This window comes from Myripristis murdjan, chromosome 4 (genome assembly GCF_902150065.1).
Source record: "Myripristis murdjan chromosome 4, fMyrMur1.1, whole genome shotgun sequence".
NCBI lineage: Eukaryota > Metazoa > Chordata > Actinopteri > Holocentriformes > Holocentridae > Myripristis > Myripristis murdjan.
This window is the reverse complement of record NC_043983.1, coordinates 34,143,919-34,163,219: the sequence shown is the minus strand read 5'-3', so window position 1 is coordinate 34,163,219 and position 19,301 is coordinate 34,143,919. Positions and strand designations below refer to the sequence as shown.

Sequence of the window (19,301 nt, the reverse complement as noted above, 5' to 3'; positions counted from 1 at the left end):
TTCACTTCTATGTTTGGCATTGAGCTCATAGTTAGTGCTGCTGTTGGACTGGACTGCACTTTACTGACAGCTGTTTCCACTATTCTGTCCTCCTTAATTGTATATAAACAGGGAGGGACAAAAAATTAGAAACACCTTTCAATATAATGTTGTCCAGTAGCAGACCTCTGCAAACTACAGCCTCAATAATAAACACAGAATTAAAGTGACACATTCTGCACAATGTCAACACAAACTGAACATTATAAACTTTGTTAAAAGGTAGAATTTATGGCAGAGCTGCTGTCAGACTGGACAGGTGGAGCTGAGAAAGTCGCAAGAGTGTAAGTCTCTCTCTCTCTCTGTAGATAGATAAATATAGATACTCGAAGTATATAATATAAACTATAATCTGATGCTTAAGTTTGGCAGAATTGTTCTTGTGCCTTTCATACCAGCCTCTTCATACCAGCCTTTCATAAAGGCCTTGATTTGAATTGAAAATCAAATTGATAGATAGATAAATGGAAAATGTATTTTTAAGTTTGTCTCCTCTTTAAATAAACATCCTGTGTAGAGTACAACCTGCAAACAAACAAACAAAAAAACATCCAAGGCACACTGTCCCGTAGAAAAAATGTTAAAAAGCCTGTATTACTACATGGCAAAGTGGATAGAGAAAGTAGATGCTTCTACTTGTGTATTTCAGTTATGTTATCGTCTACTAAAGTGGTTCTCAGCCTTTTTGGTGTGAAGTATTTGATAAGATTATCATTTCAAGGGATTCCCATCTCATCAGATTGAGTTATTCCAGAACTGTATGTGTGCAGATTAGCACATTAACAGGGAAGAGTGTGAACCCTGTGGACTGAATAGTCATTCTTACACACTCTCTCTTTGGGCTAAACTTCCAGTCAGTGAAGTAAAAAATTAAAATATTCCCCATTTTTCTAGGGACCCCCTGCAGGACCCCTGTGGGACCCCGGGGTGAGAGTCACTGATCTACACCGTCAACCTGCATTTCAAAACCAGGTCGGCCTGACCGGAAGAAAAACTGATAGCAGAAAGAGAGAGTGAATTTGTGTGTGCATATGTGTGTGTGTGTGTGTGTGTGTGTGTGTGTGTGCGTGCGCGCCTGCGTGTGCATGTGTAAAGAGAACAGGGAGCGCCCCAGCACGTGGTCTCTCTTGTTTACCATTTCTCCAGGACATTTTGGCCTTGGACAACCTGGCAGCGTCCTCCACATTCCTCTGTCCCTCTTTCTCCCTCTCCCTCTCTCTCTCTCTCTCTCTCTCTCTCCCTCCCTCTCCCTCTCTCTTTCTCTGCCTCTCCCTCTCTCTCTCTCTCTCTCTCTCTCTCTCTCTTATCTCTTCCCATTCAGCCTTGGTCCCTCCCTCTGTCTCTGTGTTGTTGTTTTGGTTTCTGTCAGGCTGAAACACAACCCTGGTCGTCATGGTAACCCCGCGCTGCGGTAATGCGAGCGCTCAGGTCAGTCTCGGAGTAGAAAGGCCCGCTTGTTCTGAAACTGCTGGTGACCCTTTTCCATGGCAGCTCCTCCACCTGCATTATTGAAGTGAGAGAGCGGCTCGCTGTCGGGCCTGAGCTGCAGCTGTGCTCAGGTCACAGTCTGAGGCTGATTTTCCTCTCAGCTATTTTTCTCAATCTGTAACTAAAATATCTGACTAGTGAACATTTTGAGGTGAAACATACGTTGGTAAATTGATATTTTGCACAGAATTGATCCTGTTTAATAGTGGCCCGAAAAGAGGATTAATTTAAACAATTACCGAGGCAGTTACTTTTCAAAACACTTCAAAACAGAGACAGTAATTACATCATTTGAATTAATCATTTTAATTTGGCAACATTTTTGAGTAACATCACTTTAATTCTTTAACTTCTGTCTGATTTTTTTAAAAGCGCAAATTACTGCCAAAGACCAAACCAAAGTGACTAATCAGCTGTGTTTTGATCAGGCAAAATATTAATAATTTTCATTCAGCAGAACCCAACCAAATGCATTCACTCACATCACTCTGAGAGGCCTTTTGTGGAGATGTATTTTTGATACTTGAGCACCTTTGTTGCCTTTATTTTGCCATTTCTCATTTTTCCACTCCAAAAGAATGTAGTTTGAACTCCATGCTCCCAAAGGATCAACCTGGAGCGCTGTTCTCTTTATTTCTAAAAAAACTAACTCAACAGCTTTTACTGCCACTACATTTTAAATGCGTGGGTTCAGAATCGGTGAATAACGTTTGACCTTTTTTTAAGCAGTTTTTTTTGTCATCAGTACTTTCTCTTCAACCTCTAAAACTGACAGTGCTTGTACCTGATGAGGATGTGTCAGTACCTGAGGCTGAAACTTCCTCATGCGATTTGGTTGCATGAAACTGAGCTCCAGTGAAAATCATGAACTGGGTTTGCATCATCGTTTGGGTTTGTTCCATGTGGGTTTGGTGACACAGCAATGGTATGAATTGTGTCTTTTTTATGCTGTGCTTTTTTTTCTGAAAGGAGCTCTGTGTATCATTTTAACATCGATAAATTCTTCATTTTGAGACATGATTACCGTAAACAGACAAGAGCGCTGCCATCAGGCCTGTCAGGGCCTGTCTGCCTCCTAAACCTAATTTTGCTATAGTTTGCTATAGTTTGGTGAGGTGAGACGAGAGGGGCGCTGTTCCCGCAGGGTGTGCAGGTCTTTATGACCCCTCTTGGATTGCTTTACCACACAAAACAAGAACAGGGCGCTGTTCTTCCCGAACAAACAGAGCTAAAGCTTTCAGAGTGTCTGGCAGATGGTGGAAGGAAAATACAAGACTTCAAGACTTCAAGATGCTTTATTGTCAATTCTGCAGTTATGTGCCAGACATACAGAGAATCGAAAAAAAAAAAAAAAAAGTTTTACTCTGACCTTATCCACGGTGCAAACAGTGCAAAAAAAGTTAAGTATAAAAACAGTGCAAAAAAACAGTGCAAAAAAGGTAAGTATAAAAACACAATTAAATACTGCAAAAGAAAAAAATTCTTTAAAAGCGATACAAGAAGCAATATAAAAACACTATTAAACAATAGGATGCAACAAAACACAAAAACAAAACAACAACTCTCCTTCCACAGTGTTTAAATTCATATCACGACAGACAGACAAACCAAGGATAGCAAGTGGAGTAGGTGCCTTTTTGAGCCGTGTTTGACGTTTGTTCCATACCTCAGTGTGTGGTGTAAAATAAATAAAAGTGAATCTGAATCAAATGGAAGCCAATTTTTGCCAGTCAAAGAAAAAAAAGGGTTCAAAATGATCAAAAGTGTTAGATAAAAAGTCATAATAATGAGATGAAAAAAAATCAAAATTATGAGATAAAAGGCACATGTGCTGTCTTCAAAGGTCAGTAGTGATATTCAGACTGTTCCTCTGTCTGTGACCAGCGTTTCGGTGCAGCCACCTGCAACCACGACACGGACCAGATGTTTCCAGCTGCCGTTCGATGAGGGTTCCCACTTCATCACTTTTTCTCTCCACACCGGAGCTGCTTCTCGCTTAAAATCTTTCCTAGAGGGCGTTTGTTTAGTTCAGTCGTGTGTGAGTCAGTAAGCAAATGATGTTCTTCATCTGCTGCAAAGCTACGTTTAAAGTCCTTTCTGTGTCAAATTGAGCAGGAGAGCTCCTAACAATCTCACAATTTGGACTTTCTTTATCATTTTTTTGGCGGAAATGGGCTTCCATAGATTCAGGTTTGAAAGGCCGGTGGGAAATCACTTTGAACATGTTGAACCTCTTCAGGGAGGCGAAGGGGGGACAGGAGGCAATGGGGCTGATGGGAAATTTTGTCTTAATGTGGAGAAACACCGGCACAAACACCACCACTGGGCTGAGACTTTGTAGTAAAGATCAAGGTAGTCACAGTAATTAGTGATGTATTGATCTCCTCAATCAAACGCTCTCATTCCCTTTTAAGTAAAATAAAAGTTAACATTTACAGCCGCTGCCACTGTGCCCTTGAGCAAAGCACTGCATCTTTAACTGCCACCGGGGGAAGAGTGTGTGTAAACGTGTGAATGTGGAGCTGGAAAAAAGCAAAGCGTCCCGACACCAGCCAGGCGCTAACCACATTTTGTTTCCCTGACGTCGTCGTTACCGCCATCACAGTTTCATCGTTTGTATTTGTCACACATTTAATGAACACGACACACCTCGATGACTGGAGTGTGTGTGACAGAACCGGACTGGGATGACAAGCAGGTGTGTGACTGCTGAGGTGAGTCATCAGCTGGTGATTGACACACACATCAGCATGCATGTGACATGTATGTGTGTGTCTAAAAAGAAAGAGGGAAATCTTTGGGTTGATGGTTAGAGACTGTAATCAATAATCAACAGTCGGTCCTCACAAGTGCAGCAGACACACAGAAAAACGTCCTTCACTTCCCTCTTCCCTCTCCGTCAGTCCTCTAAGCAGTTTTGCTCACAGTACTTTCTCTTTCCGTGTAAAACCCCTCCATGTTTCCCTCCACTTCAACACCGAAACAGAAACGCTGAACCTGTTTTTCCTCTGAAGCCCACAGTTGATTCCCAGGCGACCATTATCTGCCACACATTCATAAAACATTTACAACAGAAGACAAAAGGACGGAGTCAAACACAGCTGTGCATGTTCCACAACACACACAGAGTGATGGATTATATGTGACACAAATGATCATCTAAAATAATTATAAACTGCTATCCATTCATTGTTTTTGCACTCACCATGACTCTGGTTCATTTTAAATATGTAAGTGTTTATCTCAGACTTAGAAACATGTTTAAAAAGGAGAAAAGCATTTAGGTTGAAATAATAGACGCTGATTAATTTTATTCATTTTTGCAGCTGCCGATAACTTCACTATTTGGGTACAAATTGACATACAGTTTACATTAATCAGCATATTCAGTGCACACTGAGGGCAAAACAGCCCTGAAAGCGACAGAGGGGGATTAGGCTGGGTTAGTGTGCTTGTGTACTTCATATTGATTGGGTTATAATGCAGTTTAAGTGGGCTAATCATTAGTCTCTAATGGAATTCATTTTGAAAATAAACAGGCGTCCCAGGCCTGGAGCCGTGCAGCTGCACCACAGCCCAGCAGGGGGAGCCAGAGATCAGCGGCAGAGCTTCCAGCTTTGTTTTGGCAAAACTGTGGCTCCTGTTTTTAATGTCCAACCCATGTGTGCAGACTGAGATCTGAGTCTCTGTGATGCAACGACATGCTGTCAGTCTCACGTCCAGACACCTGAGAGGTAAATAGATGACATGCAGGATTTCATCGTCATCATCATCATCACTGTCATCATCATCATCATCATCATCATCATTATTGTTTAAAGCCTTTATTTATTTCAGGAACTTCAGCCGAGTTCCCTGTTGTATACAATTCCACACTTTCATACTGTACTGGGAACTGCCCAGTATAACCACAGTCTCCTACTGGTGGACACTGTCAATCATCACTGTCAATCGCCTGGTGGCACGTAAATTCACAGGACCATATCAAATGTCTTATAAATGCAACACATACAGTTGACTGGCACTGTTCCTTTTTTAGGATATATAGTATATCATATTATATAATCGGCCCCAGGTGTGTGTGACTCACACACACCTGGGGCTGATAACAGGCATTTAGTCGAATGCATATGCACCAATGTGCTCCAAATGCTAAGGAGGCTTATAATGAGATTTATATCTATCTATCTACCTACCAGCTTAAAGCTGACAGGGATGTGACTCTATGTGCTATAAAAAGGAGGAAGTATTAAAATAGTACTTTTGTGGTTGAAGCTCATTAGCCAACTTTAAAATGAAAAAAAGGAAAACTGAGGACATATCTTGTTAATTTTTTCTCTAAGTATTGTGAGTAGCGTTACATTATTTGGATTGAGTGGTACTTGTTTAAATTCCCCGCCCAGGGATTCAAACCAGCAACCCTCCTCCTTCTGTAACCTCTAAACGACTCATTTATACACCTTCATCCAGGGTGGGAGAAATTAATTACTCGTCCATAGCAAGTCTTCCCTGACAGATTCTGCTGGTTTCTCTTCGGGCTCTTGGCAGGATCCGGCTGATGCCTCGCCAGAGCTCCCACGGTCCGCCGGTTTGAAGCGACTTCCTCCCTCAGAGGAAATCATCAGCGCACAGGCTTTCTTCTCATTTCCTCTCTTTCTCCTGATGTAATTTGACTCTGTGGGAGGCGACCCTGCCTCTGGGCGAGAGCGGCAGAGCAGGAGGGGGACTGAGGAACAGACGGAGGGAGGATGTAGGGGGAAGGGGGAGTGCACTTTACAAGAAGAAAGAAAGGAAACTTTGTTTGGTTTGCACCTTCCTGCACTCGCACTCACTAAGAGCTTCATGTTAAAAAGACAAAGATGACACATGCATGACACATTATGATTATTAACGAGTCTGAGGAATTTCCCAAAAGCACAGACTCAGCTGACGTGGAGGCTGAGGCGCACTCACATTTTTTTTTTTTTTTTTTTTTGGCTGAGCACTTGTTGCTGGGGTTTCTGTAGGTGGCGCTCTTTTCTTTTTCTCTGTTCAGCCAGGGTGGCTAGCGCTGCTCACATGCTTACTACTCAATTCTTCCTCTGCTGTAAATAGCAACTAATATAACATGACTGGGATAGGAATTAGTGGTTGAGACTCTGGTAAATGAAGATTTCATTCATATGTGTCTTTTCATGGGCTCATCATTCAAACCCACAGATCTTTAATTCCAAATCTAATGGAGATCCTGTGGTTTCCAAAGATCCCAAATATGTCCTGGGGAATTAGAGAGAAATGTGTGTACAATTATGCACAAACCATCCAGATAGTTTCAGTTTGATGTAACGCTGCGGCCACAGCGGCATCTTGGCTTTGAATATTTCACCCAGTACAAGCTGCAACCAGCAGATACACAATGTGGATGTACAATTATGCAGGGGAAAGGGCTTTGTTTTTCTTGAGGGGAAATCATAGTCCAAGCGGTTAAATGGGATGTTTGAAACCTGCTCAGAAGTGTGAGCGGAGGACAGGAAGGGGGTCGAGGGTGGAGCAGGATGGGAGGGGAGAGGTGCAGGGCGGCTGCCGGGTGGGTTGGGGGGGTTGATGGGTGCAGTCCAACATCACAGTGCAACATTCCTGCTGCCTCGGCCACGCCCCGCTGTGGATTCCCAACCTGCATTCGCAAATCCGTGTTTGTGTTGAAATGCAGAACCAGAGCATGAATCTGTCTCTCCCTCCCCCTCTGCAGCCCCCTCCAACCCCCCGCAGTTCCTCATTCTCCTCATTCCTCCTTGTCAAATCACACCCTCCAGAAGAGAAATGCTTATCTGGCCACACAAAACACACACACACACAGATGCACGAGGCCACACAAATACACACACATGCAGAATATACAAACACACACAACAGCGAAAACAGTGGACAGCGAAGAGACCATCATCGTCACCGCAGGCCATCCCCTCATTTCCAAACAGATATGCACCACACTGCAATGGGAGCGAGCAGGCAACAATCATGTGGAAATATAATAAGTTACAGATGGGATTTCAGCGAGGCAGTGAACGCCTCAGAAACACACACACACACACACACACAGAGAGAGAGAGGGAGAGCTACTGTGCTGTGTTGGTGTCCGTCAGAGAAGACGGCTGCTCTTCATTCAGAGTTTGGGTTTCGGTCGGCGACTTGTCTCTAAATTCCTCCTCACAGAGCTGCAATTATAATTCAGGCCTTTGCAGGGTCAGACTGTCCCTTCAGCGCAGCCCTGATTTAGAGCCGCTGTGCTGGAAGGCATGAGCTCTTATCATGTAGGCCACAACAGCTCCCTCTCACTAGCAGGTTGCCCAGGCCCCTCTCAGCTCTAATGTTAGACACAAGCCTTCGACCCACATTCAGGCCTGATATTGTCTCTTCAGGCCTGATACTGTCTCTTCAGCAGGGACGGTTTTTGCTATGGGCAGTGTGGGCAACCGCCCAGGGCACAATCTACTTGGGGGCGCACAAGCGCCGTCCAAAAAAAAAAAAAAAAAAGTGCGTCCGCGAAAAAAAAAAAAAATCGTTTCTAGACTAATATCGCTCATTTCCATGTCAAGTTGGTGCAGTGGGCGCTAAGGCGCCCCTACTATCACGTCAACTTGCTGCTGAGAGTCATGTATACAGGCCGCGTGTGTCAGAAGAAAAGGCAAGGGGGAGGGGGGCGCGGGGGGTCAACTTGCGACTGCAGAGGCTGTGCGCAGGTTGTGAGTCTCAGGAAAAGCAAAGGGGAGGGGGGCGGGGGATAGACTAACCTCTGATATGAAAGATTCCAGGCCAAACAACACAAACTGCTGCTTCCAAATAAATTGTATTTCATTCATAAAATTAATTTAGACCCCTTATAGCTACATGTAATTTATTGGGTTATGTGAAAATGCCAAACAACAACAACAACAACAACAAGTCAATGGAGTGTCATGGACAAAAGGCCAAAAAAACAACAGGTGCCCAGTTCAGAAAGAGAAGGAGGGAAGAAGAGGAGAAACGTTCAAAAGATAAAGGTATGCAAGTCTCTATGCGTGACGTTAATTGTGCATGTAATGAAACAGTAGCCTATACCCTATTTATTAGCCTCTTGCTAATATGTTGACACACTTAGCCACAGAAGTTTTTTTTTTTTTTTTTTTTTTTTTTTTTTTGGTTTTTAGTTTTGCTGAACTAGCAACTATTAGAATTTTAGGCATCATGTCATGGAATTAATTTCACCCATAGGCTAGTTTGTGTTTGCAACACAACAAGTGCAAGTTCACATTGGCCTGTGGATTTGGTAAACAATACGTCCTGACTGTGGAATTTTTAATTTTTTTTTGCTATACGTGGGTCTATGGTAACCTAAATAACTTCCTATACACTGACATGACATTTTGTAAGCTATATGTGATATAGCTTTATGAGTAATTTCTAGTGTGTTATTCTTAGTTAATAGGATGTTAACAAATGATAGGCCTGATGTGGTGGGGGTGGGGGAGTGGGGGATGTTCGCCCAGGGCGCAAAACTAGCCAGGACCGCCTCTGCTCTTCAGGCCTGATATCGTCTCTTTCTGTCCCTCTCGGCTGAATTCTCCTCGGTCAGGAGAGGGACTAAGCTCGTCTCTGTTTGTTTGTCCATCTCCATCACATTATTTACTTGCCTCTGCTTTTCTGTTTTCAATGGAACTTGGGGAAATTATTGATTTTGCCACTGGGGGTCCAGCATTTTGAATATAAACCTGATTGGCCCACCACAGTGCCACCACCAGGCCAACAGGGCCCTGAGCCTAATGCTGAGTATGTCGGACAATACTGGGTCAGATATGATGAGCCTTTGGGGAATGATGCATGAGTGAGTTACACCCTGGGCAACTCCCACCAGTTGTGGGAGCTGTTATGGTCAGCGCTGACTTGTTAAAAATGATGACTGATCACATGTTTATTGATCAATACTACGCTGGTGTGTTGTCCACACCTCAACACAAGTAAATGTAATGTTCATCATAATAACTGTCCAGGACTTTGGCCCGGTGTCCATGAAAGACAAAATAACTGATCCTCTTAATCAACACTTTATTTCTGCTGGATTGTTATTTGAGAACGAAAATGTCCAGATAAAGGCTGCTAATATCCTGAACATTGTCTCTTGGCCCCGTAAGCCCCGCCAAGGCTCCTGAAAAAAAATTTAAAAATCCATTCTTGCTGACTCACTTGATCCTTTCTTATGAAAGCGTGCACATTTTCACCTTGACAGCTTACTGTTGTGCTTTTCCTAAGATGTGGAAGGAGGCTCTTGGGCTTGCACTTGACAAAGCAGTGAACTTAATGATTTAAATAATGATAGCCCAACCGCTGGGATGCATATCTGTACTCTTTGATATATAAGATATTACACCCCAAAGTGCAAAAGAGATTTTCTAACCCTGAGTGCAATCTATTCATACACTTGAAGAGGTTTTGAATTTACTGCAATCTTTGTGGAGCTCAAAATGTCAAAAATTTATATGTTAAAAACTCAATAATAGCAGCTTTTTCCAAAAAACATCTAGAGGCTACCCACCATCTGACCATCAGTGCTGCAAACTGTCTATCTGCACAGACAGAGGTGCTGACATTCATATTTAATAGGCAACTCAGAAACTTTTTGACATTAAACGGCATGGTTTTGTCTCAAACTGTTTGAAAGTGGGGCATTTAGCAGCTCCATTTCCTCCAGGGGGAGAAAAATTTGTCTGCATGTAAATTGTGTGCATGTGAATGTGGTGATAGACACCTAAATCATGTCTTTAATATGCACCAAACAGGTTTCAGACTAGGACGTAGCACAGCAACACTGGTTTTACATGACTTTGTGAAGTGTCTCGGCCAATGAAAAAAATAAATAAAATAAAAAGTGCAGCATTATTCCCTGTCAAAGACATTTAACAGAGTTGATCACGTCTTGTTTAGACTTTTATCAGCTGACTTGAGTCCTCGTGCCTGCAGATGTTTTATAAAGTCACTTTCTGACTGGTCTCATCATTGCATCTTTGCCGCTGGCGTCCCACAGGGGTCAATTCTGGGACCACTTCTGTTAGACATTTACACAAATGATACTGTCCTTTCTGTAACAACAATAGTGTTACTAATTTTATAGCAACTGTGTTTGCCACTTTTTTATTATCTACAGTTGGCTTTTACTCACACATGTAAAGCTTTTGATTTTAAACTAATATTGAATCCAGACAAAATGAGTGGATTTCCTAATCTGTGTGTGTATATTAGATTTTTCTCTCCTTGTGTGCGTCCCTGTCTGAAAGTACTTGATATCTGGACGGGTTAAAGCCTTTTTTTCCACTGTCACATATGAATTTAACAAAAGTTAAGAATCAAACTACGGTAGGTGTATTTTACGAAAATGAAATCACATCTGTCCTTGAATAACAGAAGAAATGGTTCATTGAGAATCTTTACCAGTTTCAGAACAATGGCAGTATAAATAAAAATGCTGCTACTACAGGTTTGATGTGGGTGCAGTTTAATAAAAAGTGCATTATGTTTTGCTACAGGTGACCAAGGTGATTCCAAACACTACTTGAAATGCTGGTGGGTCTCATGGAGTGAGGCAGTTTTGCTATTTTTATTCACAAAGCCTTTTCTGATAACCCTTTCCCTCCTATCTGAAGTCGGTGACGGATAGAAAGTCTATCAGATCAGAAAACTGTCTCGCGCTGGAGGTTTAATCACTTGCCTCTGAGCCGCGCAAATCGGCTTTCAGTTACTCAGCCGCTCATTTATGGAATTATCTTCAAAGCCAGTGAAAATTAGATCAGCTAGTGTCTCTAGCAGAATTATAATATAATATTTTATAATATCATACAAGGGAGTGTTTCACTGATTAAAGCGCTTGCTTCTAATGATGTTGCGCCGGCTTTCACCAGTTGACTTCCATTCTTTTCATCCTTTTTTCTGACCTTAATTGAGTTTAGATTAGACCAGATTACAGAAAAAGTAAAGAAATAATTGATAGTGGTGATACAACAGAACAGTGTGAACATGTATTACAATGCAATAAAAATGCTGTAATAATAATAATGATAATAATAATAATGATAATACTGCCTTGTCATTTGTTGTTGGACTGACAGCATTGTCTTTTCTTATTCCAAAACAGGACGGGGGCTGGGGAGGATGTTTTGAAAGCCAAAGCTTTCAGTAAAAATCCAAACAGCCTATGAGTCAGCAAAAACTGGATTTTTCTTGTACTCAACCCCGCCCCCCTCCACACCCCAATCACTGTGTGTGCTTACACAACCGTTACTTCAGTGACCAAACCTGACCTAAGTTGTAATTTGAGCAGACAGGAGGACTGCACCCTGTCCCATTCGGTGGGGATGGGATGCTGTTTGTTTTTACATTATTTTAAGATATAATCTTGTTTATGGCGGTATATTAGGATCATTGCAGGGGGAAAAAAATATGGAACTGAGAGGGGGGTTTATATCTCAAGAAAAAAAAAACCTCTATATTTCAGAAATTAAAGTTGTTAAAAAGGAGAAAAAAAACTCACAAATTTATGAGAAACAAAACTCGAAAGTTCTGATTACCAGGATTTCCTTGTTATTCTGATAGTATAAGGAAAAATATTTTTTCGAGTTTTTTTCCTGTAAATTTGTCACTTAATCTCAGAATTTGAGTTTTGTTTTGTTTTTTTCTCATAAACTGGAGTTTTATTCTCACAAAATTCTGACTGTATTATCTCAGGAATTTCAGTGTTTTTTGTCTCATAAATTTTTGAATTTTCTTCTTGTAATTTGCAAATTCAATCTTGGAAATTGTGAATGGTAAATGGTAAATGGACTGCATTTCTATAGCGCTTTTCTAGTCTACTAACTACTCAAAGCGTTTTACAATGTTTGCATCACATTCATCCATTCACACACACCGATGACAAAGGCTGCCATGCAAGGCACCTAGCTGTCCATCAGGAGCATTGAGGGGTTCAGTATCTTGCTCAAGGACACTTCAATACACTCTGGAGGAGCTGGGGATTGAACCCGGAACCCTCTGGTTACCAGACAATTGCTCTAATGGTGTTCCAGAATGGTGTTCTCTCTGAATAATACCCCCCTCCATGGCTCCATAATTTTATTTTTCTCCCTACTATGGCCCTGATTTGCCGTCATACTCTGTGCATAAAAGGATTACTGAAAAGATGCTGGTTAGTGAGACAGCAGTTCAGTGTTAGCATGAAGCCGAGGCTCTCGGAGGAAGTCTTCACTGTTTGATGAGCCTCAGTGAGACAGGAGCTGTGAGTGGGTGAGACAGGAGCTGTAGGTGGGTGAGACAGGAGCTGTGAGTGGGTGAGACAGGAGCTGTGGGTGGATGAGACAGGAGCTGTGAGTGGGTGAGACAGGAGCTGTGGGTGGGTAAGACAGGAGCTGTGAGTGGGTGAGACAGGAAGCCGTCGAGCAGAGCACCTTCTGGGGAGGCTGACTCACGTCCGAGGCAGCCGCTGCTGAAATGACAGGGAGGTGATATTCATCTTTACTCACCATCATGATGTGAGGGAGACTGAGGCAGGCAGACTGGGAACATGTCACAGCACATGTGAAATATGCCTTTTCACATGTGAAACTTTGAATCTCACATGTGAATTCACCATTTTCTCGTGTGAATTCCCCATTTTCACATGTGACTGGCAACATTCACATGTAACCTAACATTTTCACATGTGAAAAGAAAATGTCACATGTGATCCTTAACTTTTCACATGTGAAAAGAAAACAGTCTCACTCATGAACCGGGTATTTTCACATGTGATCTGCTGCTTTCACAACTGAAAATTTCCACATGTGAAAAGGAAATTGGTCAAATAAGGTCATGTGGTATTAACATTTTTACATGTGACTGGCCTATGAACTGGAATTTCCACATGTGAAAACATCATGAAATATCACATGACTAGTTTCTTTACATGTGAACTATAATTTTCACATGAAATCACACGTGAAATTTACATCTTCACATTAATTCTACACTTTCACATTTGATTGGATTCTTCCTATGTGGACTATAATTTTCACATGTGCAATAATCACATGTGGTTTATGATCACATGTGGAAAAACATGAAGAACATGAAAATCACATGTGAAAAAACACATGTGGTTTTGGAACAGGTGTTTTTCATTTTGTTTTTTCACAGGTGAAGTAATCACAGGTGGTTGCAGATCATGTGTGGAAAGAAACAATGTGAAAATCACATGTGAAATCATCATATCACATGTGGTTGTAGATCACATGTGCTCCAAACATTTCACATGTGATTCTGCATGTTATTTTTTTTCACAAGTGTTATTGTTGTCTGTTGTTTCAGGGTGTAATGTGCAGCGTTTGAACTCATCAGGCAGCCGGAGAGTGGAGGGAGGCCACGCTTTACATTCACATTTGCTTTATATATTTATACTGGAAAATCTGCTTTTATGGGATGTTATTCTGTTATTGCACTGCATTTCTCAGGAAACATCTTCCTTTTTCCTCAGTGATGTCACTCAGAAACAAGAAGCGACCCTCCCTCTGTCAGCCTGCAGCTCAGAGCTGAAGACCAACAGGCTAATTATCATGTTAACTATAACTACCACCACTTGTGTGATTATAAAAACTGAAAAACTGTCATATTTCTGCCATAAAACAGTCAAAGAACAGTTGGCTGACATTATCTTAGGCTTTCTGGCATAAATCTGCTAAATCTGCATTATTATCTTAAAATAATATTGAAGTACTCACTTCCATAGACTTGCTTTGAAGTGATAATCTTTTAATGATTGTGTTATCTTACACTCTTATATTTCTGATGTTGCTTAAATTGCGTTTGCTGTCAGTTTTCTTTTCTTTTCTTTTCTTTTCTTTTTTCTTTCTTTTTTTTGTTTCTACCCTCTTGTAAGAATATCCTTGAGCAGTGCTAGAAAATAAATATCACTGTCAGGACTCAGACGTTTTAACTTTTTATCTGACTCCAGAAGGCATTAGAAGTTTTTACCAATCAAACATTTTCCTTTACTGAAGTAAATGATTTACTCCGCCGGTGTGTGAGAATGCAGAGGCAATGAGGCGCCTGAACACAAGCGCTGCTTTCTGTCCAAGACAAAAGCTCTGTTGTCTCAACTGTATCGCCAAAGCAGATAACTAAATGTAAGCAATCTTTAACAAAAAAAAAAAAAAAAAAAAAGACATGTTGAGCTGATAAATGATATGGTGTGAAAACCTGTAGGCCTGTTACACAATACCGCATGAACAGCAACATCTACAATTCCATGACTTCACATGTTGTCGGTGATGTCGGAAAATTAAAAACATGGAAACTGTCACCTCTCTCGCTCACAGCGGAAAATAACCATCAACATGAAAGTCATTTGAATTTTCAGAAGTTCATTTTTTTCTATTTTCTATTATCAGTTTAATACTGTTTTAGAGCCTACAAGGAAGTCATACAGTCAGATTTATGAGCCCACAAAGCCAAATGACTATTCTGATAAAACAAAAATGTCATTTAATTAGATTAGATTAGATCTAACGGTGAGAAAAGCTAACAGCCACACTGTTCATAGACGGGCACCATGCACTTAAAACAACAACGTGAACACGGACAGAGGAGCTGAAATAACAAACAGACAAACAAACAAACAGACAATTAGACAAACAAATAAACAAAGCTGACCTGCTCCAAGTGCTGTTGCCCTTCATTTTACTCACAAAACGCTGAGAAGCCAGCAAGGCCAGGCTGGGCAATGTAGCAACTGCACTGTGAATGTGTGTTTTTGTGTGTGTGTGTGTGTGTGTGTGTGTGTGTGTGTGTGTGTGTGTGTGTGTGTAGAGAGACACACACACGACCATGAAGCCTGTCACCTGTGTCTTGCTGCACCTTAGCACTGAGCTCTGCACAGACATACAGAACAAATCTTTAAATATGTTCACTTAAAGACATTTTTAACTGCATTTTCATTTTGGTTATTTTATACTTTTCTCTAGACAGACAGACAGACAGATAGATAAATGCACTTTATTGGTCCTAAATTGGGAAATTCTTGTGCCATAAATTCTACCTTTGAACAGAGTTTATAATGTTCAGTTTGTGTTGACACTGTGGAGAATGTGTCACTTTAATTATGTGTTTATTACTGAGATTGTAGTTTGCAGAGGTCTGGTGCTGGACTACATTATACTGAGGGGTGTTTCTCATTTTTTGTCCCTCCCTATTTGAATACAATTAATGGAGACAGAATCAAGGCCGTAACACCCAAATACATTGAGAGGTACAAGTCCCCCCCAATGCTCAACCAGCAAGTTATAATGATGGACATGCCACCTTTTGTTCAAATGTAAATAAAAGCTGAGAAATAATCGTCTTATTATCTTTTTGGGGAAACCTGTGTCATTTCCGGTCCAAAAACAAACAAACAAACAAACAACAACAACAAAAAAAAACTTTAAGTCAAAATTTGCCAAGGGTATGAATAATTTCGGTTTTGACTGTATTATAAACACAGTATGACAGCAGGTTTCACACAGACACAGAGTGTAGCCTCCAAGCTCCATGTTTAATGATTAGAAACCGAAAAGGAAACAATGTATCAAACAATATTTTTTATGTCTCAACAAGATAAACACACACACACACACACACACACACACACACAATGGGTGAACTGAATTGAAATTGAGCTGAAGTGAAAGAAAGACAGCAAGACACACACACACACACACACACACACACACACACACACACACACACACACACACACACACACACACACACACACACACACACACACACACACACACAGTGGGTGGAGTCGAGCCCCCCCTCCTGTCCTCAGGAGAGCAGCTAGGTAACCGGTCGGACTTGAGGTGGACTCCTACCCCGGAGAACAAACCACTTTCCTTCGTGTGTGTGTGAGTGTGTGTGCGTGTATGTGTGTGTGAGAGAGAGAGTCACGCCCTTTTACAAGCAGATGACCGTATAGATTACACACAGCTCTATCAGCTGGAAGCAGCACCGACAGCACCGCAGCGCTCCCCCGCACACTGCGCCCTTCGCCCGGACAGCAGCGCAGGCTCGGCCCGCCTGATCCTCCGCCATGGCCCCGGGCCGCTGGATCTGCCTCTGCCTGCTCATCCCGGTGAGTGACTGATCGACTTATCGCGGGCTGATATTAATTCATCTGAGAAAACAAAAGCAGAGGACAAACTGGCAAGTAGCGCTCAATAATTGCGAGGCATCAACTTGATAAATGACGCTCATTCCGCTGCACCGTTATCAGAGGAAAGCTGCTGATATGGGAAGGACAGCGCTCTTATCTCAAGTTTCAAACTTTATTTTTCTGTTTTCTGCAGCTTTTCTTTCTTTTCAACATGTTCGTGTCCAAGCGCTCCGAGGCTGGGCTGGGAAAAATGTCCAGCGGTGAAAAGGCTACTTTGGCTTTAAAAGGGGGAGGCGCTCATATGTGCTTTTACTGTTAACTCCGCTAAAGTTTGGTGAACCGGGAGAGATATGCAGGCCTAATAAAAGAAGAATGCATGACCAAAGGCATTCAGCCAGGCCTTGTAACAGAGGAACAGCACAGAACAGCACAGTGGACTTCCTCCACTGAATACATTTAAAATCAACCCAATCAAAGGAAAAAAAAACAAGCTCTAATGTTGTTTATCTCTGGTGTGATGTCCTTGTAGAAAACAAAAGCAACTTTCTATTTTTTATCAGCTGGACATGAACTAAAACCACTCTTTTTCCCCCCCTGTTTGTTCCTGGGCTTCCAGACTTCACCAAACTGTTGATTTGTCACTATAATCAACACAAACACACTCAAATGCTGTTATGAGACTCACAAAAGAAGTCATTTGTGATGTTTTTATTTGGTCTCATGTTGACTTATGATTTACCTCTAAATGGAAGTTAAGAGGATTAACACGTCAGCACAGAGACGATCAGCTTGCTGGTTCAAATGTGGACTTACCTGTTTGGTCATTTTTAGCTCTCTGTCCTGCAGTGTGTGTGTGTATGTGTATGTGTGTGTGTGTGTGTGTGTGTGTGTGTGTGTGTATGTGTGTGTGTGAGTGTAAAGACGGAATGACCCTTTATGGGGAAGTTTGCTGTTAGCACCATTCACTGGACACAGAAGCCCGTTTTTCTTGAATGATCATAATAGAAGTAAAAGTAATAGACCTGTGTGAAATGCTTCTTGTGATTTAGACCCGGTATAGTGTCGTGTCGCACTGCGGTGTGTTTGCTGTTCAGTTTCTGTTGTCTTATTGTCTTTGCAGCTGCAGGTGTGTTTCCATCATGGAGATCCGCTGGACAGTTGGCAGTCATTTCCAGTCTAAATTTAGGCCTTAACTGCACTGTACATAACAATAACCAGAGGCAGGGAGCTGGCTGCAGCGTCTGTGGATCTGTTTAGTGACGTCCTCAGTCCCAGTGAGCGGTGTGATCAGGTCGATTAGTTCCTGTGGCTCAGTAAAGTCTCTACTCCAGAGCACAAACAGAGTCAGCTCAGCCAACCTGAACAAACAGAGCTCACTCACTCACTAACTAACTAAGTGGGAAACCAGTCAGGGCTGCCCTGATAAAATCAATGGTGTTTGCTATTTATGAGTTTGGGTCCTGCAGTGTGAGCGCGGCAGAGGCTGTGTGAAATTAAGGTTTTGCTGTAATGGAGATGCTATTTAGACACTAATCAAACTGATATGCATGACCTCATGAGCGCAGACTGCACACACTGCAGTAAGGGGGGTAAAACCATAAAAAAACAAACCATTCAACACACACACACACACACACACACACACACACACACACTACACGCTGCACGCTGCAAAGTGCAGTGTTACACACACATCCACTGTGTTTTCTCATGTTTGTTTTGAATAGTCTATTGTCTTTGAAAGTATTTCTGACTCTGATTCTGACAGAATATTTATTGACTTCATATTGTTATCCTAAATATCTGAATGAAAAAAGTTATTTTTGCAAAAAGAGAAATACATTAGAAATAGTTGTTTTTTTCTCCTTAACATGAAAAACAAACTGAATCGAAACTGAAATTGTGACCCAAAAGTTGCAATACAAATCAAACTGTGGGGCTAATTTAACTGTTACACCACTAATTGCAATTTATTAATTTTATCATAAAAATATTTTCATAAACAGTAGTTCAATAAAGCTGCATTCTGCAAAATCTAAGCACACACTGAGCTGATGAATTAATGAATATACTGAAAGTGCTTTTGTTTTTAAATAGTCTAAAACTTTTGTCTTTGTAAGAATCTGTTTATTTCATATTTTCCCAATTCTCTGAATGAAAAAAAAAGTTATTTTTTCAAATAAGAAAAAAAAAAAAAAAAAAAAAAAAAAAGATTTGGGTGGACTGATCACATGTCAGACTGTGCAGTGTCTGGCGTGAAGCTCCTCCAGAGTGACACAGATTGTGGTTTGCGTGAGTCGGCTTTGCAGCCTTGTTTTGCTTGCAGATTCATGCAAAGCACTGGAATGTCATTTGGACGCGTACATGCATTTCAAAATCCAAAGTCCTCAAGAGAATATTGTGTATTTCACTCCGGTTATAAATTACAGCTCGGTACCAAATGCATTACAAAAGTCATCATGGCCTCCCTGATCGGTGGCGCCCCTGCAGTGTCTCCTCAGGCTGGGATAATTCGGGCGGGGCCTCCCCGCCCGGCTCAGAGCAGCAGCTGTTTTGCAGAATTCCTTCATCATGGGTGTCAGTGAATTTGGCTATGTTGTGTCAC

General features: G+C 41.6%; 1 protein-coding gene across 1 annotated transcript in view; it reads left to right on the top strand.

Annotated features, from left to right (window-relative positions):
• The first annotated feature begins 16,420 nt into the window (after positions 1-16,420).
• The window catches only part of dsc2l (desmocollin 2 like), a 38,598-nt gene continuing 35,717 nt past the window's right edge, over positions 16,421-19,301 (top strand). Inside the window, exon 1 of the mRNA XM_030050361.1 lies at positions 16,421-16,675. Coding sequence (XP_029906221.1) covers positions 16,634-16,675 — 42 coding nt within the window. The 5' untranslated portion in view covers positions 16,421-16,633. The remainder of the gene's footprint in view (positions 16,676-19,301) is intronic.